The 25687-nt window shown below is 44.3% G+C and overlaps 2 protein-coding genes across 7 annotated transcripts in view; one reads left to right on the top strand and one right to left on the bottom strand.

The window, feature by feature from the left end:
• The window catches only part of REEP5 (receptor accessory protein 5), a 40692-nt gene extending 29443 nt beyond the window's left edge, over positions 1-11249 (bottom strand). For both annotated transcript variants that reach the window (XR_009452603.1, XM_059693902.1), the window contains exons 1-2: positions 11053-11249; positions 10201-10294 (exon numbers count right to left, since the gene is read on the bottom strand). Coding sequence is in view for 1 of the 2 variants with exons in the window: in XM_059693902.1 (XP_059549885.1) it covers positions 10201-10294; positions 11053-11170 (212 nt within the window). In the remaining variant the exon portion in view is untranslated. The remainder of the gene's footprint in view (positions 1-10200; positions 10295-11052) is intronic.
• Positions 11250-11354: 105 nt separating this feature from the next.
• The window catches only part of DCP2 (decapping mRNA 2), an 83124-nt gene continuing 68791 nt past the window's right edge, over positions 11355-25687 (top strand). Inside the window, exons 1-3 of one of the 5 annotated variants that reach the window (XM_059693899.1) lie at positions 11355-11877; positions 23134-23159; positions 24975-25094. The gene's annotated coding sequence lies outside the window, so the exon portion shown is untranslated. Of the gene's footprint in view, positions 11878-23133; positions 23160-24339; positions 24433-24943; positions 25095-25687 lie in introns of those variants that run through there. The other 4 variants (XM_059693895.1, XM_059693898.1, XM_059693897.1 and 1 more) reach the window with 4 other exon arrangements.

Genomic DNA, 25687 nt, shown 5'->3' with positions numbered 1-25687 from the left:
GGGGGCATGCAGGAAGCAGCCAATGGATGATTGTCTCCCATCACTGATGTTTCTCTCCCTCTCCCTTCCTCTCTGAAATCAATAAAAAATATGTATTATAAAAAAAGATATTATCTTTGTCAAGTGTGGTATCATAAAGCTTACCTTCAACTCAAGCACCCTACCTATTCAAAACAACCTAAACTGACCTTCCCCAGACAAAAGAGGGCCATATCGAGATGCAGAGAGCAGTCTAGAGTTACCTCTGACATGTAAGTGATCCTCACTAGATCACCTAGCCTGTCTCAGAAGCTGCAGGATATATATAGTGGCCGTGTGACTGAGAGGGACAGATGATAAGCTCTACTCCCAGGAATCAGAAGAGTGAGCTGCTGATAGAATGAAGTCAGGGCAGGTTTATGTAGCCCTACTTATATAGCAGGTGCTCCAAAAAAGTAAATTTCACTATCAATTTTATACAAATGCTTATACTAATTCATTGTTCCTCAAAATTAATTGGTAATGTTACTGCTAGACACTATGCCTCAAAATACCCCAGTATATATTGACATTGTTTTAAATACAATATGAGGGCATTAAGTTGAAAACTGAGTCCTCATACAAAGTCAGCCCTGAAAAAGAGAAGAACTCGAAGACAGGAAGGTGGGGAGGGAGTGGAAGGCAACTCAGAAGGACAAACACACCAAATCTCCAGGGCTTTCATAAGAGAAAGAGAGTCCATTAAAGTGCAAAAGGAACATGCCAGAGCAGGAATGGGGTCTCCCTCCCTACTGCTTAGAGCCCAGAAACTAGATCCTGAATAATTTAAATCATTCATCTATGTGCTCCTCAAAACTTTCTTTTCCCTATGATACAGGCAAAGGGACAACATTTTTTTTAACCAAATGCTGGCTAGAATTATCTAAAAAACTGGCACAGGTTGTTTTAAGAATATTTTATTTTTCAATTTTCTCCACACTCTTCCATCTTAAAATAGTCAGCAATATTAGCAATAATACTAAGTGAAAACACGACCAGTAAAAAGCTGACAAAAGTAAAGTGTTGAAATGTTTAAGATTTCAGTTTTGATCCAAGTGCACAGTTGGCCAGAATATCTGCATTTCCTTCAGACGGCCCAAGAAAGCAGTGTGGGTAGGCACTGCTCTGTGCTGACACAGTGCAGAGAGAAAAGCTAGTGTAATAGGAACACAAGCAGCTTAGTAGAAAATATATCTGCTTCCCCCCATCCCCGCCCAAAAAAAGACAAGATATCTGCTCCCAAGTTCCCGTGGGTTAAAAGGGAAAAAACGTAAGATAATTGTAAGTTCTCAAAAAACACAAGACAACCAACACACCCCTTGCTAGTGCGTCTACGAGGAGACTGCGAACACACGCCCTCCAGCACCATGAGGGAAGCCCGGCTCTGCTCCAGATGACTTGCTTCTGTGAGACAGGTGGTGCAGAACTGTCAGTCATATAGTCACACGGTGACCTGCTCAAACTCTACTCTGGGCAATGAACCTGTTCAGGAGTCTGCCATGGCAAATCTTAAATAAGTAGATTTCAACCATTTCTAACCGGGATTTCCTCACTTATCTGCAGTGCGTCATTAGCTAAGATGATGCTGTGGCTTTTACTTGTGGTTACTTGTTAGTACAACTCTTGCAGTTATTTTGACAGGGGTTTTTTTTGTGTGTGTGATTGTTTTTTCCAGTCCCCCCTCCCCACCTTCCCTTTCTGATCTAACCTCACATGGGTCATCCCCAAACATCACCTCTTGAGATCTGCTGGCTCCTGACACAGAACTAAAGGCAAGACTGAATTCCCTCAGGAAATCCAATTCGGTGTACTGTCTTCAGGTGGGCTTGCACTGGTAAAACAGAGCAGGTCCTTGCATATAACTTTGCAAATTGCAACCGTCATAAATCAATGCACATCAGAGACGAGAGAAAGAACTTGTTAGTAATATATTCTAACACATGTTCACAAAACACTGCAAATGACTGTGTGTGCAGATATCTGATCTGGGATGGCAGTAGCTTATTTGAGTCAAAATACACTGAATGAAAGTAATGTATTGGCAGTGTCAAACTGATCAACAGTTCAATTTTCATCTCTACGTAAGGCTATGGCACATTTCTGTAGGACATTCAAGAGCCACTTGTGCCTGGCCAGCTTGGCTCAGTCATTGAGTGTTGACCTCCAAACCAAGAGGTCACAGTTGGATTTCCGGTCAGGGTATATGCCCGGGGTGTGGGCTCCATTCTCAGTGAGGGGGTGTGCAGGAGGCAGCTGATCAATGATTCTCTCTCATCATTGATGTTTCTCTCTCTCTCCTTCTGAAATCAATCAATATATATATATTTTAAATACAGCCACTTGGAAAATGGTATAACATAAAAGTTAAAAACATGGACTTTGGAGCCAGACTTCCTGGGTTTAAGTACCAGTTTCACCATCCACTAGTTGTTAGGCCTTACCCAAATTACTTCTGTTTCCTCACCTGTAAAATGGGAATCATCATAGTACTTACATTGTAGGGCTGTCATGAGAATTAAATGAGCGATATTTGTAAAGCACTTAAACAGGGATCCACAAGTGTCTATTTAATTAAGTGCTGCACAGGTGTTCAGGAGTCATGCAAAGAGCTAATTGCTGTTACACTCTGTATTAAAATGGGCTAGTGAGGACACACAGAAGAGAAAGTGACACATCACTGAAGTGGGCATGAAACAGTAAAAGCATGAGCAATCATTAGATTATACATACACACCAAAACACTGGACTCTACACATATTTAATCTGTCAGCCTTGGTACTAAAATAACCTCAATGAGCTTTCACATTCCTGTGTAGTCACCGATGGTTCCAGACCAAAACTGGCATCTGAGACCTTGGGAAACATATTCCACCCCTGTCCTGGATCATATGGAAACTGAAGGAGTCAAACTACATGTTTGATCTCTAAGGCCCAACTCTGATAGACCCAGGAAGGTGGCAGCCTGATCCTTAAGAAAAATATAAAATGAAAAGAAGAAAATTAATGGACTTTTATTAGAATTTTAAACAAAAAGGTTGTTGAGTTGGGATAAAAAGAGCACTGCCCTCCTTTCCCTTCTCTGCAGAGCAAAAATAAAAATCCTATCCTATATAATAAAACCCTAATATGCAAATTGACCAAACGGCAGAATGAACAGTGGAACAACCAGTCGCTATGATGCGCACTGACCACCAGGGGGGCAGATACTCAACACAGCTCCTGTGTTGAGCATCTGCCTCCAAGAGAGAGGTCACCAGCAGCAGAGGTTGGTGAGTGCCCGCCCGCCCCCCACCTCACATCCTGCAAACCAGCAGTCAGACATCCCCTGAGGGTGCAGGCCGGGCTGAGGGACCCCCTTCCCCGCACGCATTTCGTACACCAGGCCTCTAGTAGAAAATAAAGTCATTAGACTTTCCCTCAACATTCCATTTGAACAGAAAAAGCAGGGAGAAGACCGGCACCCACATTCGAGAGCCCCTGAGGAGTTACCTCAGGTCTCGGGTAACAGACTTTGCATATGAAGGGGGAGCCCAGCACACACTCCTGAGAGGCCCCTCAGGAAGATTCTTTGTGCAATGCCATTAAAAGCAGGGCTGCACCAGAAACAAAAATCCACATGTGATGATTCCCTTTATATAAAAATAGAGGCCCGGTGCATGAAATTCGTGCCCTCTCACAGTCCGGAAGCCCTCCGGGGATGTCTGACTGACACAGGCCTAAGCCACAGCAGGAGATCCTTAGTGCTGCCGCGGAGGCGGGAGAGGCTCCTGTCACTGCCGCTGCGCTCGCCAACTGTGAGCCTGGCTCAAGGCTTGTGGCTGAGCAGTGCTTCCCGTGGGAGTGCACGGACCACCCGGGGTCAGCTTCTGCACTGAGCGTCTGCCCCCTGGTGGTCAGTGCACAACATAGCAACCAGTCGTTCCACCGTTTGGTCGATTTGCATATTAGCCTTTTATTATATAGGACTAGAGCCCGGCCTGTGCCCTATCGCAGTCTGGGACCCCTCGGGAGATAACGACCTGCTGGCAGAGGGCAGGCCCAATCCCTAGGTGCAGCCCCTGGTCGGGCTTGGAGCAGGGCCGATTGGGGAGTTGGGGCGCCACCCCCTGTCATGCACAGAGCAGGGAGATCCCGAGATTGTGATGCCACCCTCAGTCACGCTCAGGGTAGGGCCAATTGGGGGGTTGGGGCACCGTCCCCTGTCACACTCAAGGCAGGGTTGATGGGGAGGTTGTGGCGCCACCCCGTCACGCACAGAGCAGGGCCCATCAGGGGGGTTGGGGCTTTGTACCCTGTCACTCACAGAGCAGGGCCAATCAGTGGGTTGGGGCGCTGCCCCGTCACGCACAGAGCAGGGCCCATCAGGGGGTTGGGGCGCCACCCTCTATCACCCACAGAGCAGGGCCAATCAGGGGGTTGGGGCGCCGCCACTCGCACACTAAGGGCAGGGCCGATGGGGAGGTTATGGCTCCTCCCCGTCACACACAGAGCAGGGCCCGTGGGGGGGGGGGGTTTGGGGCGCCACACCATCACACACAGAGCAGGGCCGATCAGGGGGTTGGGGCGCCGCACCCTGTCACACACAGAGCCGCAGGGTGATCAGGGGGGTTTGGGTGCTGCCCCCTGTCACGCTGATCCCGGTGCCGGGAGGCCTTGTGGCTCCACTGATCCCGGTGCTGGGAGGCATATTACCCTTTTACTATATAGGGTAGAGGCCTGGTGCACGGGTGGGTGACGGCTGGTTTGCCCTGAAGGGTGTCCTGGATCAGGGTGGGGGTCCCCACTGGGGTGCCTGGCCAGCCTGGGTGAGGGGATGATGGTTGTTTGCAGCTGGTCACACATCCTTCAGGGTGGGGATCCCCACTGGGGTGCCTGGCCAGCCTGGGTGAGGGGATGATGGCTGTTTGCAGCTGGTCACACACCCTTCAGGGTGGGGGTCCCCACTGGGGTGCCTGGCCAGTCTGGGTGAGGGGCTGAGGGCTGTTTTCAGGCGGGGGGTGACTGAAGCTCCCAACTGCTCCTTTTTTTCTTTTTTTCTTTTTTTATTCTGGGCCAGCTTTAGCTTTGAGGCTTGGCTCCAGCTCTTAGGCCTCCGCTGCTGAAAGTAGGTTTCTGGCCTTTGCTTACGATGTTGCGATCCTGCTGGCTGAAGCCCGGCGGACTAAAGCAGGTTTCTGGGGTTTTGTTTAGCTTCTATATTTGTTACATAGTTGCTCAGAGTTGCAGCTCAGAGGCCTGCAGGTGGGGAACGTTGGAGTCCTCTGTCACTGAAGCAAGCAAGCCTCATGTTAGTTTCAAGCTGCCTGGCTGCCGGACGCCATCTTGGCTGGCAGTTAATTTGCATATTGCCCTGATTAGCCAATGGGAAGGGTAGTGGTCGTACGCTAATTACCATGTTTCTCTTTTATTAGATAGGATGTCCAGAATTAGGCAAATCCATAGAGACTGTTAGTAAAATGGTGGTTTCTGGGGACTGGGATGTAGGAGAAAAGGGGAGTGACTGCTAATGGGTGTAGGGTTTCCTTTTTGGGAGATGAAAATGTTTTGGAATCAGATAGTGATGATGCTTTCAAAATTCTATGAATATACTAACCACTGAATTGTTCACTTTAAAAACTTTTCATGTGAATTATAGCTCAGCAAAAGGAGGGAGTATGGGTTGCGGGCCCATCTCCACTGGGGGATGTGCAGGAGGCAGCTGATCGATGTTTCTCTCTCATCGATGTTTCTGACTCTCTATCTCTCTCCCTTCCTCTCTGTAAAAAATCAATAAAATATATTAAAAAAAAAAAAAAAAAGGAGGGAGTAAATCTACCTTAATAATGGAGGTTCCTATTATTATCTAGTAGTCTACCTTCTCTTATCAGGAATAGAGGGAAGTAAGGAGATTAAGGTAATTCTGTCAACAGCTCTTGATAACAAGGCTGCTGGAATTAGATTTCATGTTGCCTATTCATGAAACTCTGGTGGCCAAAGAGTCTGGAAACATAGAAGATTACAGACTGAAATTATGTCCACAGAAAGCGAAGGTCACCTGGAGGAAGGGAGCACCTGGTAAGGCACTGGTTGTCCTCCAGGAGCACTGGCCAGCCTTCTGCTGTGTGCCTGCTCCAACATGCCACGCCCTGACTGGGAGCCAGGTGCACCTGAGCCCACCCACAGATTTCCCAAGGCAGTGAGTCATAAGAAAAGCTAGGAAGCCAAATGAGCTTTTCCAAATGTCATTTCTGCACCCTACAGTCACGAGGCCCAGTGCTGACCATTATGCACAACCTGTGGACACTTCATGATGGTCCAATGAGAGGAAACAGCAGGAGCAAATGCTGAAAGGTGACAAAAGAAGGGCTAGACATAGTTTGGCAGGATCATCAACTCCTTCTAGAGGTCACAGCAGTCATCTCACACCCTATTTAAAACCCACTCAAGGCTGCCAAAAAACATGCAAACTCCCTACAACTTGGAATAAAACCCACAGTTCCTGTACCAGCCGCTGGCCGGGCCGGTAGCACCTGCACCTCTCCAGTCCTCCCTCACTGCCCTTTCCTCTCACAGAGCTTACTGAGCGCCCGCTGCTCAGGGGCCTGGCACAGGCTGCTGCCTCTGCCTGGCTCTGCGCTTGGCTAGCCCCTTCTCATTCCTCAGGTCTTAACTCAAATAGGATCTCAGACAAATACTGGAGTCCTTCCTGTTATTCTCTGCCACGGCTCCCTGCTGATTTTCTTTGGGGAAAGAAAATCACTCTCTCACTACATTACTTTTTCCTGGTAATCTGTTCGTTCACAGAAGGTGGAGAGCTTATCCACCTTAGTGCCTGGCCTATCTAACGTGCTTCCAGTGTCTGGCTCGTGGCTGGCATTTGATTTTTGCTAAATAGATGAACTTGTATTTTTAACTATAAATCTGGCTAGGGAGCACAGGGGAAATGACAAGAGGCAAGGAGAACAGTTAAAGTGAAAGTGATCACAGACCACACATGAAGTTAACACTGATTTAGATGCTATTAATACCACCACGTTCAAGGGCTTTCTTTCTGGCAATGATACAATCACATGGGCTAAGTAATGAACAGACTTGAGTAGACAAATGGAACACGGGTTGCCTGAATGCTTACTGACTGAAGGGGCGGGGGGGGGGGGGGCTATATGTTTTATTCTGTGCACGTAGTTCCAGGTCTCCTTGAACCTCCCTTACAAAGCAGAGGCCAGGTGGACTTCTGGGCTATTCCAAGGCCAGCAGGCCATTCCCTCCACCCTTGCCCCATTCGCCCCATCTTCAAAAGTAACAAGCACAGGATACCGCTGCCACTTTTCAACAGGGATTCTCAACACTGACTGCACATTAGAATCCTAAAAATTATAAAGGATTGAGGATTTTTAAAAATCCCCAAACTGAGGCCAATTACATCAGAATCTCTGCAGTGGAAACCAGGCATCAGTATTTTTTAAGGCTCCTCAGGTAATTCCAATGGGCAGTCAGGGCTGAGAACCACTGTTTTAGGGAAAAGCCCAAGTACCCAGAGGCCAGCCTTTACTCAATTCCCGCACAGTCACAGAATCTTGTATTTATCTTGATGGCAAAAGAGTTGGGTCTTCCAAAAGGAAGCATCCTACGAATAAACACTAATCCAGAAATATTCATTATTTCCTGAATTTTTGTTTACACCATTAAATTTCCTTTATTTGATTTTTAATACCTTTCCAACTCTTATTAAGATATACGGCAGCCCTGACCGGTTTGGCTCAGTGGATAGAGCATTGGCCTGTGGACTGAAGGGTCCCGGGTTCGATTTTGGCCAAGGGCATGTACCTTGGTTGCAGGCACATCCCCAGTAGGAGGTGTGCAGGAGGCAGCTGATCGATGTTTCTCTCTCATTGATGTTTCTGGCTCTCTATCCCTCTCTCTTCCTCTCTGTGAAAAATCAATAAAATATATTTAAAAAAAAAAGATATACGGCAAATGTCATTTTGCCTCAGAATATTGAAGTAGAAAAGAAAACAAAATGTATATACTTGGTGAATGATTCTAAAATATATAAAACCCACTTACCTGATCTACTCAGAAATATGACTGTCTCTACCATTTCACAGAATTCTTAGCAAAACACAAAAACTACTTTAAAAAATGGCCCTGGTTAGAATTAATCCTGTCCAGGTCAAAGAGAAGCAGCACATTCACATTCTGTCCGTGCCTTCAGTCACACCCCCGTCCACACACCCACAGATCTACTTATCTGTCCCACCTACCGGAGACTTTTATCTTTCTAAAGCCCCAGCAATGATCTCATCAGACAACAGAGAGGTTACGTTTCGCACAACATTATGTACCAAATGGCACTGATGTGGGGGGAAGGGTTGGATTTTTTCCCATGCTATTCTGTATTTATGAAAATCCAGATGCTTTGCTAACTCAATATAATTCAAACAGTGAGGCAGTACTAAGCGGCCACACCCGATTTGTTCTAAATGTGATAAAATCTAGAGCACAAACCTGAAAAATGCTTTAAAAGCTTTCTTTTTAAAAAAGCTCCTGCAAGTAGACTACACAAATGGAAAAAAAGTGAAGAGTGTACAACTGGATGATTTTGACTGTTATCGTAGGCACAGTGATATGCAAGCCATTCTGAATCAGGGTTGTCTACAAACTTGCTATATACACCATATGCCAGCAGATACTGTTAATGGAAAATTGCTATTCTTGTACCTCTTTCATTGATCTGAAAGCCAAACTAGTTTTTTCTGCTTTGCCTTCAGAATATTTTGGTATTCCCATAAAACCCAGGTGGTGCTGTAGCGGGTAATGCTGGAGAGGGTAAAGCTCTTCTCAAGCCGAAGACTGGCGATCTCCAAATGCATAAGCAAGCAGCGTCCTATATGTAGCTAGACTTTCTGGAGCGCCACTACATCTGCCAGATTAACATAGTAACTATTACTTACGTAATTTCAATTTAATTGTTCAAATCAAAACTTCTAAGACATGTTTCCTCCCTTCCAATGATAGACACAAAGGTGTAATAATGTGTTATCTGTGCCTTAGCCTCCTAGCTTCCTTTATTTTTGTCCCTGTAGTTGAGGAAAGTTGTAAAAACCAACTCAATGAAAGTAAAACCCACCAGCTTTCATGGGAAGAGCTGCAGAGTAAAACAAAATTCATTTTTGTGAGGAAGAGTTACTAGTGGAATGCATAGAGGAATGAAATTGTACAATATTTCAAAATAAACACTGTAAAGTAGAAACAACCTCAACAAATAATAAATTCAGCTCTTCATCTGATAAGATTCATTTGTAAGTTAGTTTAATTGCATAAATTATTTATATAACCAAGGCGCTATATTCAGGATACATTTCATAAGGTTTGTTTTTGGTTTTTTTTTTTTTTTTTTTAAGGTTTGTTTTTATACCAGTATTAGGGTGTTTCCCAGTTGCCCGAAATAAGTGGCAAGCCCTTTTATTTATTTTTTATTATTTTAAATTAAATATATTGGGGTAACACTGTTTCATAACATTATATTGTAAGTTCCAGGTGTACAATTCTAGGGTATATTATCTGTATACTACATTCTGTGCTCACCACCCAAAGTCTAGTCTCCTCCCCTCATCATATATCTGACCCCCCTTTATCTTCATCTTCCTCCTCGCCCCTTCCCCTGTGGTAGCCACCATGCTGTTGTCCATGTCTGTGAGTGTGTTTGTGCTATTTCACATCCCACATATGAGTAAAACCATGTGGTTCTTTTGGCAAGCCTTTTTAAAATCAGGAGAAAATTCTCCCAGTATCTGAATTAACATTAATTCAGAAACAAGGAAGTCCTAACTGACGGGGCTTTTTGTCTATGCACATGAATATAAGGTGAAACACACATTAAAATGATTATCAGGGAGAAGGAACCAGCACAGGTTGAGAGCTCCCACCAGCAAAGGCAAGAGGACTCTGTTGTAACACTTTCCGTGTGTGCACCCATCATCACAAGGTACACATCTCGCCAGTATAATCTGATGAAATAAACATTGCGGCTCGTCAAGAGATCAAGCATCAAGTTAAGGCTCTGAAATGTGTAACCCTGAGCAGACTACGCTGTGGTGCTATGGCTGCTCTCAGGGAAAATGGGGACCCAGTAACTAGGGCAGCCCTGGAGGGGGGAAGGGGACCGAAGGGGAGAAGGATGGCTGCAGGGGGGTCACTTACGAGACGTAGGCTGGGTAGCCGAATCCTATCAGGTTGCAGAGGAGTGAGGCTCCATAGCCGAACATCAGGTACAAGGCCAACAGCCCGATGACACCTGGATTCGCGAGGAGAGAAGTGGGTTGAGTGGCAGAGAGGTACTCAAGCCCCACAGCCCCCCCTAAACCGCCCCCCCCCCCATACACACACACACCCAACGAAACGCAAGTCTTGGCCGCGTACGGCGCTGGAGAAAAACAAGCCAAGCGGAGACCGACTGGGCCTGCGCCTTCGCGGGGCTTCGCCTCGGGTCTGGGGATAACGGGAAGCCCCCCGCCCCCCCCCCGCCTTCGTGCCCTCCCTCCCGCCCTCCCTCCTGCAGCCCCCCACCCCACCCCGCGGTCGCACACCAGCCCGGGGAGCCCCGCCCCGCAGAGGGTCCCGCGAGGCCCGGATTCCCGCGCCCACCCGCAGCCGCCTCCCCTCCCGACGGGACACGCCTTCGGGGTGCGGAGCTCCTGGGAGGGTCTGGCCGGCACTGACCACCGCCGCCCCGTGCCCGCTGCCCCCCGCCCCGCGGCCACTCCGCGCCGAAGCTGAGCACCGTCCGGGGACGGACACGTCAGCGCGGCCCTTCCCTTCGCCCGCGCCCCGGGCGCCCCGCCACCTGGCCGCGGGCACAGCCGGCGCCCCCCCAGCCGGGGCCGCCCGGGAGGAGGGATCTCGGGCCCCTGGCCTGGCGGGCGGGTTCGCCCCCATCGCTCACCGACATCGCCCGCCCGAACCCCCTCCCCGGTCGCTGCCCCAGCAGCTGGCGCACAGCTGCTCCCGGCCCGGCCCGGCGCCGACATCCCGGCAGCGCGGCCCCGCACCCACCGAGCGCGATGAAGCTGCGGTTCACGCCGGTCTTGGCCTCGAGCTTGGCCAGGAGGTCGGTCATGCAGTTCTTCTCGTGCAGGAACCGGTCGAACCTCTGTCTCATGGCTGCGGACATGGCGGGGACCGTCGTGCGGCCGCCGGGCTGCTCCTGTGCGGTTAGCTGCGGCGCGGGCGGCGGGCGGAGCGGAGCGGAGGGCGCGGGGGCGGGGCGGGCGCGTCGGCGCGGCCCCCAGCGCTCCTCGCCCCGCCCGGCCGCGCACCCCCCGCGCCCTCCCCCCGCTGGCTCCGCGGCCTGCGCCACGCCCTGGGCGGCGGCGGCCTCCGTGCCAAGTGGCGCTCCTGGCGGGGCCCGGCCCCGCGTCGGTTAACAGCCCGAGTCTTTGGGGGTGGAGGGGCCGATGCCCTCGGGAGCTGCTTCCGCGACCCGCACCAGCGGGGACGGCACGTGGCTCGGAGGCCGGCGCCCGCAGCTCCCGCCTGCGAGCGGGGGGCTGACCGGATGGACCTGCCCGGCTGACCCGCTGAGACCCTTTAACCTGAGCGGGAAGCGTAGGGCCGTCCTGGACAACTCTGGTTGCAGACCCGCTTTTTTCTTCGTTGCCAGAGTTTTTCTCGCCTACGGATAATAGTGTTTTTGAAAAGACCCTGGAAGAAATGTAACACACCCTCCTCTGGGGACACGTTTCCCGAGAAAGTACTGCACTTCTCAAACCTTTTCGTGGCGGACCGGCCTTGGCCTGACGTTTGAAATCGTGGAGAATTTCCCAGACCCCTCAGCGGAGACAATAGACTGCACTAGCCTGCAAGCAAAAGGGCAAGAAGGTAATGGGGCAGGACCTTATTTTGCTTCCTTAGGAATGTCTTGCTCAAGCGCTCCACCTAAACCTCGGCTCCTGTTATCCGTCACCCATATTATTTCAGGAGACTCCCTTTGAAAGTGTTCTTTCTGACTCCTAGGTTTCCTCACTGCTCCCCAGGCATTACAGACTGGAGCGCCGATCCCTTCGCTTAGCACCCTCCGGCCCTGCACACAAGCTGGTCCCCAGCCTTCCCTGTTCTGCACAGCCCCGCTGCTCTTTCAGGCGGACTGAGTCACCCTACTGCCTCCACTTCTGCAAAACATCTTGCCCACGCCTAACTTTTTCTTTTTCTAACTCTCCTTCCTCTTTTCTTCCCCAGAGCTTCTTAGCTCAAGTCTCTCAGCACTCCCACCACCGTCCAGCCACATGAGTGAACAAATTAAACCAAATGAAAAAATTAATGGGATTATTGTGACAGCCCCCCTCCCGAGCTGTCCATTTCTGTCTCTTCACATAGTCAGTTTTCAATGTGGCAGCCAATTGGATCTTTTAAAAATGTGGGTCAAGTTGTGTTATCTTTTTGGCCTCAACCCTCCAGTGGCTTCCCATCTGCCTAAGGAGTGGCCTCAAGGTCATAGGTGATGTGATTCATTCCATCTCCTACTGCTTGCCCCCCTGCTGTGCCTGAGCCCCCTCCCCCTCCCCCCCCTCCCCCTTTCACTTTATTTCTAGCTCAGTGCTTCTCAACCAAGAGTGATTTTGCACTCCGCAGGACATGTGGCAATGTCTGACATCTTTGTATGTCAGACAGATGGTCACAACTGGGGTAGTAGATGGTACCCACTACTAGCATCTGGGTAGTGGCCAGGGATGCTAAACAATACACAGGACAGCCCCCCCCCCACACACACACACACAAAGAATTATTCATCAAATGTCATAGTACTGAGGTGGGGAAACCTCATATCTGAAAAGCTCCAGATCACCACTTAACTGTCTCCTCCCACTCTTCAGGTCTCTGTTCAAATGACACGTCTGTGATCCCAAGTTACAAACACTCTTGGTTATTTTTCTACTGGCTGACATTTGATATGTTCTACTTTTTAAACTGTTTTTCTTTCCCCACTAGTTTATGAGCTCCATGAAGGTAGGAATTGTTGCCTATTTTGTTTACTTTGGAATCTCAAACACCTAGAACAATAACCAGCACTTAATAGGTATTCATTTGTTAAATGAATGAATATATAATATATATTGTACTACTCAGTATTTTAAGTGTTACATGTACAGTGGGGCCTTGACTTACGAGTTTAATTTGTTCCGAGACCGAGCTCGTTAACTCAAATTACTCTATCAACTCAATGCAAAAAATCAGCCGAGAGACAGCTGGTATCTCAAAAAACTCGTTAGTCGGGACACTCCTAAGTCAAGGCCCCACTGTACTAATTCATTTGATCCCCACAACTACATGAGGTAGGTACTATCTGTTTTATCCTCATTTAAGGGGGAAAATGAGGAACTGAGGTCTCAGAATTCATAAATGTCAGAGCTAGAATTCAGACCTGGGTCCTTACCCCTACTTATACTGCTGTTATGATTGAATCATGCCCCCACCCCCCTCAAAAAAAGGGTATGTTGGAGTCCTAACCCCCAGTACTTCAGAAGGTGACCATTTGGAGATAGGGTCCTTTGATAGGAAATCAAGTTAAACTGAGGCCATTAGGGCGGGCTCTAATTCAGTGTGACTAATGTCCTTATAAAAAGGGGAAATTGGACAGAGAGGCGGACACACATAGAGGGAAGATGTTCTGAAGGCACACAGGTAGAAGCCAGACACCTACAAGCCAAGCAGAGAGGCCTGGAAGAGATTCTCCCCTCACAGCTCCCGATGAAACCCACATTGCTGACACCTTGATCTTGGACTTCTGGCCTCCCCAACTGTGAGACAATACATTTCTGTTATTGAAGCTGCCTACTCTGTGGTACTTTGGTACAGCAACCCTAGAAAATAATTAAAATGCCTACCAGAATGACTGAACTTCGAACTTTTTAAAAAAATTAGAGAGAGGAAGGGAGAGAGAGAGAAACATCCACATGAGAGAGAAACATAAATCGGTTGCCTTCCTACACACCCCTACCAGGGATCAAACCCAAAACCTTTTGGTTTATGGGACGACGCTCCAACCAACTGAGCCACCCAGCCAGGGCAGAATTTTGACCTTTTTAACCAGTTGTGAGTTTAATTTTCTACTAAGTGAGTATAGAAAATACTCAATCTGGAAGTCAGGGTCATGATTTTGATTACTTCAAATGATTCACAATTTGATGGTTTTATTTACTTATGTAATTTATGTTTTTGTAGGTGGAAGAAAGTGCTTATAACTTGACAAGGTTTTATTTATTTTTTAAACAAAGGAGCAAAATCCTTTTGTTTATTTTTATTTTAATCCTCACCCAATAATATGTTCTTAGAGAGGAAGGGAGAGGGAGAGAGAGAAATATTGCCTTCCTTACATGCTCCAACTGGGCATTGAACCCGCAACCCAGGTATGTGCCCCGACCTGGAATTGAACTTGTAGTCTTTTAGTGTATGGGATGACATTCCAACCAACAGAGCCACACTGGCCAGGGCTTTTTCTTTTTTTCAATTACAGTTTATATTCAATGTTATTTCAGGTGTAAAGGATCATTATCCTTTTAAATTAGGTATTCAAATCAGCCTAAATTTTTATTTCATACAGTGTCAACATTTGTACTGTATTAACTATGCATGAAGTATTTGGAAATATACTATTCATTTGGATATCTACAAATATTCTTCTCAGTTTTCTCCTGAGATCCTAAATTTTTTTCTTTCCTCCATCATTTCCCCTAACACTGGCAGCATAGGAAGGTACATATATGGAGCACTGTGTTTGGAACCAGCCCCTGTGGCTGAAATCCCAGCTGCACCATTTAGCTCTGTGACTTTAGGCAAGTGACCTAAGGTCTCTGAGCCTCTGTTCCCCTTCTGTAAAACAGGGATAACAGTACCTATTTCACAGGGTTGTCATGATGATTGAATTACCTATCTTGTTAAAGTTTTTGGAAGAATGCCTGCTAAAAAATGTGTTTGTTAAATAACAAGAAAAGAAACACAGTTAGATGCTAACATTACATAATTCTTGCCTTTAGGAACTTGCAGTCAGGTTAGGGAGTGTGGGGACTCTTTCTGCATCCAGCCATCAGTACAAAACTTAGGCTCATCATAGCTGAGAAAAGATGTGCGGAAGATAAGAACTCTGACTTAGGTGTCAGACTACTCACTCACTCATATTTATGGAGTATATCCCATGCGCCAGACACTGCTAGACCTGGGAACCAGAAGGACCAGGCCTCTGTCGTGGAGGCCATGAGGGAGGCTGCCCTGAAGCAGGTTGACTTTGGCAATTCCTGAGAAGGAAGTCAAACCAACTTGGGATGATGCAAATGCTATTACTGCAGTACCTTTCATGGGCCAGAGGAGAAATTTCTGCCAGAGACCTGTGATCAGCTCTCTTTAGTTCTCCACAAGCTGTTTCTTCAGGTTAAGACAATTTCTCAACTAGTTGAAGTCATTAACGCACATTTGTTCTAACTCTCACATATGTTAGATAGAAGATCACCTCATTACCTTTCTCTCCCCACCACATTTGGCGGAGACCCTGGTTATCATTGGAGCTTGGCACCGATGAGGAAGCCAACCTTCTCAATCAGGAGACCCTCAGTCCCTGGGGGCACAGCCCAGTTGACACTTGCCCCCCCCCCCCCCCCCCCCCCCCGCTAGAGGAGGCTGATAGCAACACATCATCAAAGTGAAAAAGAGAAAACACAGGTAACGGAAGGAAAATGCAAAGGCTGAATATAATTTCAGAAAGAGTATTAAAAGAAAGAAAATGTGAAAATCACCCTGCGTCATTGAATTACATTTTGTTTTATTTGGCTTATTCTTAACTGAAAATATGGACAAAGCATTTTATTATGTCTCCATTTATCAAACAGGAAGTTGAATTTTAGAAAATTACTGCTCACGATAGAAAATAAAATAACCTGGGGTTATCCTTTTGTTTAGCAAAGTATTTTTATTCTGAAATTCAATATCATATGCCATTGCTAATGCACATAAATCTAGAGATTTCCACCAGGTATAAACATGCCCTTCATTTCAACCTTTCATTTCTTTAACGGCATCTGTACAGGAGACAAATAGAGCATACGCCTCTTACAGGTTGTTTCTATATGTTCAAGACCAGTTAGTCCAGATTCGCCCCATGGCCTGCAGGATGACAAGCATTTTTGCTTATTTTCCATGTAAGAAAAGGACCAGAGTGAGACAATTTTGTGCACTTCCCTTTGTGACTAGGCATCAGAGGAATTTAATAAGCAACTTGAATAAAGGAACGGACTAGTTATATTTTGCTGCTGCAACAAATTACCACAAGCTTGGTGCTTAAGATAAGGCAAACTTATCTTACAGTTAAGACACTCTCTGCCAGATGTTTGCCACAAGTCTCACTGGGCTAAAATCAAGGTGACTTCAGCAGGACTGAAGGCTCAGGTGAATATATATATTTTTTCTTACTGCTGTTCATTTTGGGTTGTTGGCAGAATTGAGGCCCTTCTGTCTGTGGAACTGAGGTCTCCATTTCCTTCCTCATCTTCAAAGCCAGCAGCAGCACACTTCACATTTCTCTTCCTTTTTCTTGTGTCTCATCTCTCAGACCCATCTGCCTTCCACTTCCATTTTTAAGGTCTCATGTGATTAGATTGGGCACACCAAGATTACCCAAGAAATGGATTAAACATGTCTGCAAAGTCACTTTTGCTATCTGAGGGAACATATTCATAAGTTCCAGATATTAGGGCAGGGGCATTTTTGGGGGGTCATTATTCTGCCCACCACACCAGTCTTATGTGGGGGATCCATAATCAGCCTCAAGGTCCCTGAGAGAATGAATATGTTGAGAGAGATCAGCTGGAGTAGTCCTTTGACTCACAATGAGGGCCCACCCAGGACATGGCATCGGACTACAGCACAGCCTAGGAGCAGATGCTCTGGCTCCATTGCTTACTAGCTGTGTGATCTTAGGATAGTTCTTAAACTCTAAAAGCCCCACTTTCCTTTGCCTATCAAATGAAAATAATGTTGGTTGAAAATTCTACAGACTGAATGTGTCTTCTCCAAATTCATATGTTGAAATCTAAACCCTACATGATATTATTTGAAGATGGATGGGTCTTTTGGGAGATAATTAGGTCATAAGAGGAGAGCCCTCATGAGTGGGATTAGAGCCCTTATAAAAGATGCCCCAGAGAGCTCTCTTTCTCTTTCCATCATGACAGCAGCCTGTGAGCCGGGGAGCAGCCCTCACCAGACATTGCATCTATCGGTACCTTGATCTTGGACTTTTCAGCCTCCAGAACTGTGAGAAACACATGTTTGTTGTTTAAGCCACCCAGTCTATGATGAGGCAGCCCAAATAGACTAATGCCTCGTAGGGCTGTTGGGAAAATGATATACTCCATCTTTGTAGAGTGCCTAGCCTCATGGAGTGCTGATGAAGTTTTAACTCATTTGAAAGACATACGTAAGTGAAGTACACAATCAAAAAAGTTCCTCCTCCTTGTTTGGCTCATTTGATTCTAGAATTTGGTATATATGAAAATAAAAACACTAGAAGAAATAAGAGAACATTTTCATCAGTCATTTGACCATGGGAAAGAAAGGAAAATGAAAATGTATACTGAGCACTTATTTTGTGTTAGGCAATTTGTTTGCATAAAGGATCTGAGAGCATATTTTAATGGGGTGAGGGCACCAGGTGCTTGAGGATTACCAGTACAAGGAGTCAGTTCCTTTATTCCAGTTGAGAACACTTGATGTCTTTCCCCAGACACAAAGTAGTGAAACAAACTTGCGAATTTCCTAATTTTGTCTAGGACCTTTTGCCTAATCTGTGGCCAAATAGGTCCTCCAGGCCTGTACAAATGGGAACCAGGAACTGACCTAGCAACGCGTGTCAGGCCAAGTCCAGCCATTCTCTGACATTCAGCTGGTTGGTTTACGCAGCTCCTTGTCGCTTAGGAGTCTCCACGTGCTTTCCCTCTTTCCTTGGTCTCTGTCTTTCAGCCTTTTTCAGATCGGTTTTGGCCCAAGGTCATCCAGCTCCTGGACGTCGATCATGCCGTAACCACACTGATGACTCAAGGACAAGCCTCTTCCTTTGAATACATAAATAACTTGCTTTATTGTGAGTCTGCCAAGCAGTTTGGAGAGAATGACTTGATAATGTAGCCTTTTGCTTATTCCCTAAGATGGACTCTAAAATCGATTCTGATTAGTATTGGGGGGTTTGGAATAAGGTTTGGGGGGGACAGGCTTGATTTTTTCACACCTTTGTTTCTAACAACTTTATTTCTTGGCCACAGACTCTGCTAAAAGTGAGAATTTATTAGTCTAAAAAGACATGCTTTTTTTTTTTCTGTCTCCAAAAAGCACCAATTGTGTGTGTATATCAAGAAGGTTTTTAAAAAGCATGTATGTTTTTATTGATTTTTTTTTTTTTTCAGAGAGAAAAGAAGGGAGAGGGAGAGAGAGAGAGAAACATCATTGAACACTGCCTTCCGCACATACGCCAATCAGGAGAGCAGGGATCGAGCCCGCAGTCTAGGTATGTGCCCTGACACGGAATCAAGCTGGTGACTTTTAGGTGCCAGGGGTAACCCCAAACCAACTGAGCCACAGCAGCCAGGGCTCAACTTAGGAAGCTTTACAAATTAAGTGAAAAAGTCACAAGTGTTGATACTTTTGCTCATTCTTATACAAACAGTATGAACTTAGAAACACCAGTCATTATTAACTGTAACTTCTAATTGTGTACAATAGAAACTGGATTTATGTTTAACACATGCACCTAGTTAATACCACATTTATATTTGGTATATTTATAACTACACACAGTGGCACATAAAATGGATTAAAAGAGGAGTCTTTATTTCTAGATTCTTTGAGAATGTGATTATTTATAACTTGTGTCGTTAACATGTAAGAGAGCCTTAGATTGCTTGATATCCAATGCCGTGACTTGGATTAGATGCAGATATCCTAAATAAGCCACAAAGACTTGAGTGCAGAATTAAGTGGATAATATGCCTATAATCTTGACAAATTAAACAAGAAAAACAGCACAGGTTTAATTTCAGAGTAATATTTTTGAAATAAATTATTTTTAATAGTTACCTCAAATCACTTTACCCATTTGTATTAATTCAAAGGAGAATAAAGGGGAAAAAATCATCTTGGACTGGTGACAGATTCATTAGCCTTCTGAAAATGAGAATAAAAAACCTTTGACAAATTAAATGACTGGGAACTAGGATAAATAAGTTCCAAACTTTGTAGATGTCACAGTAGTAGTCATGGCAACATTTGATGTCTATAATTGAGAGTTCAAAAAAACTTCAGTATCTTGACCCAATATTTATATATTTTTATCACTGGAAAGAAAACTGTTATTAATTTTAAAAAAACTACTCAATTTGACTATCAGATGATATCATATGATATAATTTATTGTCTCTTTATCAGACACCCTTTACTCTGCTAGCAGAAAATTCTTTTCAACTCTATTAGCTTTCTTTCACTTTTTCCCAGATCTAACAGGAGTCATCATTTTGCTGCATTATGCGATAAATTCATAAATACTAACAGTGGAAAAAACTAAACAGTGAGGAAAAATCCACTGTTTATTCCTCATCTCCAGTTTCCCAATACTTCCTCAGGGGATCAATTGTGAAATGATTAGACCCATGAGGAGTGAGACGGAGAGCTAATCACTGACCCTGCCAAGCATCTGAAGATAATACTGTCTTCTTATTCTATAAGGAAACATTTAAATTTGTATAAATTGACAACTTATTGTTTTACCTTAATGCAGTTAGCAGTTAGCAATTGTTTGTTATACTAGTCAACTGACATCTGTTAATGATGAGGTTCTGGCATCCCATCCTCCCTGAGTAATTCTGAGGAAAGGGAGCCAGAATAGTAGAGTAGAGGTCACCCCAGAATAGCCCTGAGACTGCAGCTCTGGGCAGAACAACCCACAGGCAAAGCTATGAGGCAAGCAGAGTTTCACACACACCTATACAAGTGGCTGTGATATGCTAAACATTATGTTTAAAGATGAACAAGATGCACTTCCTGCCCAAAGAAATTTATAAATTTTAGCTTCCTTCTCCTGACTTTTTCCCCTCTTACCTTTAAACACCCCATATATCCAGTATCTTGGTACTCCTGGTTCTCCTCTTTTGATTCTCTTCCTCTTATTAAAAAAAATCTTCCTAATTAGCTACCAGTACATGTTTTCAAGAAAGTGATCATTAAATCATACTAACATGTAAAAGACTGTAATGGCTTAATTTATAGTATTCTACTACCTTTCTGAGAGGTGTTTGCATTTTAAGAAAAAGGAATCCCTTAATCTAAAGCAGTGAAATTAATGGTAGAACTCTAGGCATTCGTGAAGCAATAGTGGAAACTTTCCCCCAAGTATATGTAATGTCCCAGGGTTTGCTACACATGGATAAGACTAAGCCTCACTTTGGATTCTGAATGCTTGGTTCAATTTTAGATAATGATCTCTAGCAAATCAAGTCGACTATGTTTGTGTGTGTGTATCAGTATAATTAAACCAAAATCTTTTTTAAATAGTTTTTGTTATTCTTCTTTTTAAAAAAATATATTTTATTGATTTTTTTACAGAGAGGAAGGGAGAGAGATAGAGAGTTAGAAACATCGATGGGAGAGAAACATCAATCAGCCGCCTCCTGCACATCTCCTACTGGGGATGTGCCTGCAACCCAGGTACATGCCCTTGACCAGAATCGAACCTGGGACCTTTCAGTCCGCAGGCCGACGCTCTATCCACTGAGCCAAACCAGTTTCGGCAAACCAAAATCTTTTAGGTAGTAGGACACATTTCTCCTTTAGTCTGTAGTTAAATAAAAGTTTTCTTGGATTTTAAAGTTTATTCTATTATTCACTTATTAATTCAACGAACATGTTGAATTAATGTCATACTGTTAAGAAAAACTAAAAATTTCTATTGGCATTAATAACACAAAACATTGCCCTAACCAGTTTGGCTCAGTGGATAGACCGTTGGCCTGCGGACTGAAAGGTCCCAGGTTCAATTCCAGTCAATGGCATGTACCTGGGTTGCAGGCACATCACCAGTAGGAGGTGTGTAGGAGGCAGCTGATCAATGTTTCTCTCTCATCGATGTTTCTAACTCTCTATCCCTCTCCCTTCCTCTCTGTAAAAAATCAATAAAATATATTTAAAAAAATAACACAAAACATGGATATATTTGCAGAAAATTATATAACTCAACTGAGAACATAACAGACTTGGCTCATATTTAATATTATAGACATGTTAGTTCTCCCCAAATGTATCCATAAATTTAACACAATCCTGACATTTGGGATTTGATAAAATGATTCTAAATTTCACCAATAAGAATAAATATGCAAAAATAAATAGAAACATTCCAAAAAAGAAAGTATGAGGAGAGCTTGCCTTACTAGGTATATAATTATAGTAATTAAAACCAGGAATGGACAATTCAGAGAATTAAAACAATATATGGACAGACACCAATATGTATGTGAGTAATGTGAAAAAAATTGAAGAAAAACTAAAAACCAAAACAAAAAAGCAAAATAAACAGAAATCTAAAAGGAAAAAAGCAAATCTGAAAAAATATTTCATACCCTAATATATAAAGAGCTAGGGTCTGCCACGACCAAAATGACCGGACGATGACCGGGGCTGTGGGCCCCGGGCTGCTGGGGTGTGGCGGCGGGAAGGGCCTGTGGATGACCAGGCCGGCAGGGCGGGCAGTGAGGGGTGACCAAGCCAGCAGGAGAGGGCAGTTAGGGGCCATCAGGCTGGCAGGGGAGAGCAGTTAGGAAAATCAGGCCAGCAGGGGAGCAGTTAGGGTTGATCAGGCAGGCAGGCAGAGAAGTTAGGGGCAATCAGGCAGGCAGGCAGAGAGGTTAGGGGCAATCAAGCAGGCAGGCAGAATGGTTTGGGGCGATCAGGCAGGCAGGCAGGTGAGCGGTTAGGAGCCAGTGGTCCCAGATTGCAAGAGGGATGTCCGACTGCCAGTTTAAGTCCCGATCCCACAGGATCGGACATCCCCCAAGAGGTCCCCGATTGGAGAGGGTGCAGGCTGGGATGAGGGAACCCCTCCCCCCCATGCACAAATTTCATGCACCAGGCCTATTATATATATCAGACAGGGTTAATAAGTTTATATAAACAATTATTTTTATTCTTTCTATTATTTTACTTTTTTCCAATTGTTAGGAACAGAAATAGAATACTGGAAACTAATTCTAATTATAAGAAATATCAGTCATGCTCTGTTAACCATGATGGTTCTGTTCTGATTAGAGAAAGCACATTCTAACTTCTCTGGGAGTTGTACTCCTTGGGACATGGAGCTAACATTGGAATGCAGCCCATCCTCCTTTCCCAAGAACTGCCTGTCATTATGGAAAGATTTACAACTTCGTGGGCGAAACAATTTAATCCAGGAGACACATGCTCTTTACAACCCCAGCCCCCATTACCTGTAATCTGATCCTGGGGCACCCGGAGGCACCTGCCTTCTGTGACCCCTCCTCCCAGCTCACATGCCTTGTAACCTGTAATGATTATCCTATGCCCACTTTCCCATACCTCTAATTCCTACTTTCGCACATAATCTTTGTCCTTCTACCCAATATAAGCATCTGGATTATGGTGGGGGTAGAGCAGATTTTTGTGGATGACCTGCTGCTCCCCATACTGCCAGCAGTATTGGAATATATGATTCAACCCTGTCTCTGCTTAATTGGATAAAATAGTGACAGGCAACCTGGACCCCTTGGTTGTCTGGTACACAATTACAGTTGACCTTTAATTGTATATTAGTTTCAGGCGGGAAATTTATATAATTTACAAAGTGATCCCCTGATAAGTCTAATATCCTTTTGGTGCCATGCAGAGTTATTAGAATATTATTGTCTACATTCCCTATGGTATACTTTACATCCCTGTGACTGTTCTGTAATTCCCAATTAGTACTTCTAAATGCCTTTATCTTTTTCACCCAACCCCCTAACCTCCTTCCCATCTGGCAGCCATCAGTTTGTTCTCTGTATCTATGAGTCTGTTTCTGTTTTGTTTGTTCATTTATTTTGTTTTTTTTAGATTCCACATATAACTGAAATCATATGGTAAGTTGTCTTTCTCTGTCTGAGTTATTTCACTTAACATAATATCCTCTAGGTCCATCCATGTTGTTGCAAATGGTAAGGTTTCATTATTTTTTATGATCAAGTAATATTCCATTGTATATACTTACCACCACTTCTTTATCCATTCCTCTATCAATGGACACTTAAGTTGCCTCCATATGTTAGCTATTGTAAATATCTTTTTGAATTAGTAGTTTGGATTTCCTTGGATAAAGACTCAGAAGTGGAATTGCTGAGTCATAAGTTAATTCTATTTTTTAATTTTTTGAGCAACTTCCATACTGTTTTCCATAGTGGCCACACCAATTTGCAATCCCACCAGCAGTGTACAGGAGTTCCCTTTTCTCCACATCCTCGCCAACACTTATTGTATGTTGATTTATTGATGATAGCCATTCTGATGGGTGTGAGGTGATATCTGGTGGTTTTAATTTGCATTTCTCTGATGATTAGTGATCTTGAGCATCTTTTCATATTCTATAGCATCTGTCCTCTTTGGAGAAATGTATATTCAGGTCCCCTACACATTTTTTTTTAATTGGATTGGTTTTTTGGGTTTTTTGGGGGTGTTAAGTTGTATGAGTTCTTTATAAATTTTGGATATTAACCCCTTATCAGATGTATCATTGGCAAATATGTTCTTCCATTCAGTAGATTGTCTTTTTGTTTTGTTCTTAGTTTCCTTTGTGATGCAAAAATTTTTAGTTTACTGTAGTCTCATTTGTTTTGTTTTGTTTTGTTTTTCTTTTGTTGCCCTTGCCTGAGGAGCTATATCCGAAAAAATAAACCTGAGAAAATGTCAGAAAGTTTACTGCCTATGTTTTCTCCTAGGAGTTTTATGGTTTTGGATGTTCTTTTTGAGTATTTAATTTTGAGCTTATTCTTGTATATGGTGCAAGAAAGTGGCCTAGTTAAATTTTTTTGCATGTATCTGTCCAGTTTTCCCAGCCCCATTTATTGAATAGACTGTCTTTATACATTGTATAGCTTTTCCCTCTTTATCATAGATTAATTGATCATATAGGCTTGGGTCTATTCCGGGGCTCTCTTATCTGTTTTATGCTAGTACCATGATAGTTTTGTTTGTTTATTTGTTTGTTAATCCTCACTGTGGCATATTGATTTTCAGATAAAGTGAGAGTGAGGGAGGAGGAGGGGGAGGAGGAGGAGGAAGAGGAGGAGGAACCAATGTGACATCTATTGGTTGTCTCCTACATGAGCTCGACAGGCTGGGATGGAATCTGCAACCCAGGTACATTCCCCTGACTTGGAATCTAACCCTTAACCCTTCAATCCGAGGGCTAATGCTCTATCCACTGAGCAAAACCGGCTAGGGCATTTTTTAATATTATGTTTATAACCAGGATAAAATCTGGCTATAAAAAGAAAAATTATATCACTAAAAAACATGTGAGACAGCATTTGGCTTAGGTCTTACTGTTAAATGGTGGATTATTGCTCCTATGATCTCTGTCCTTTCGCAGTCTGCAAATTAAAGTTAATATACTATATCTTTGTAACTCAAAATATGCGCTATAATATCAATATAATTATTATATAATCTATAACTATATATTTAAAGTGAATTGTGCCTGCATTTAGGATTCCTGTTTTCAGATGAGATGAAGCTTAACTTTTGTGGTTTTATTGACTTAGATAATTATTTCTAATAAATGTAGCAACATCAGGACAAACTGAAGCTGCTGCAAGAGGAAGAGATTAAAAACCACAATCATTTCTTGCCTTTGTTGTTATTACTGTAGGTGGTGAGATTGATTTTCTTTTTGCATGCAGAGAAGCGAGCTATAAATGAACCTTCCAAGGTGAACAGAGGGAGAATGTCTTTCCACGCCACCTTCTGCATTCTCTCGCTTCCACTTTGCTATGCTGCCTGGCTACAAGGAGAAGGTCCTGGTATGTCCAATCAATTTTGGCTGAATTGGGGCATTTGCTTGCATACCCTCACAGCCCTTCCATGCTCTTTCTCCTCTGGGAATGTATACTTGTCCACTCTTAACCTCATTTTCCTTATAAAATCTGCTCTCAAAAATGTTGTCCTAAAGTGTCGCTTTGGCCCCAGGGGCAAACAGGGAACAAACCTTAAGGCAAAGTGAGGACTGGACTGACCAAGTCTGGGAGGTCTGTGGAACTTGACCTAATATCAGCTGAAGGGGAAAGCTCCCCTATCTCTACAGTCGTGAACATGTAGCAGTAGTAAAAACAATTTCACTGTATAAATTGTGACCCTGTGGGTGTGGGTGTTCTTTTATGCCTTTGTGGGTGTCGCCTCTATGTATCAGCCTTTGGCCTTGCTTTATGTGCCTCTATTCATTTCTCTCTCTTCATTTTCTTCCTTTTTTCCTTATTTTTTTCTCTTTATTGATCATAATATTTAAAAAGTGTTACTTTATCAAATAAATACATTTTCTATATATTTTATGTTAAGAGTGAAACTCAGTTGTCACTTAATTAGAGGTTTGGGATCACCATATTTTACATTTCTTTAT

Source organism: Myotis daubentonii, chromosome 4 (genome assembly GCF_963259705.1).
Source record: "Myotis daubentonii chromosome 4, mMyoDau2.1, whole genome shotgun sequence".
Taxonomy (NCBI): Eukaryota; Metazoa; Chordata; class Mammalia; order Chiroptera; family Vespertilionidae; genus Myotis; species Myotis daubentonii.
The sequence above is the reverse complement of the archived record's forward strand: the minus strand, read 5'-3'. Positions and strand labels throughout refer to the sequence as shown.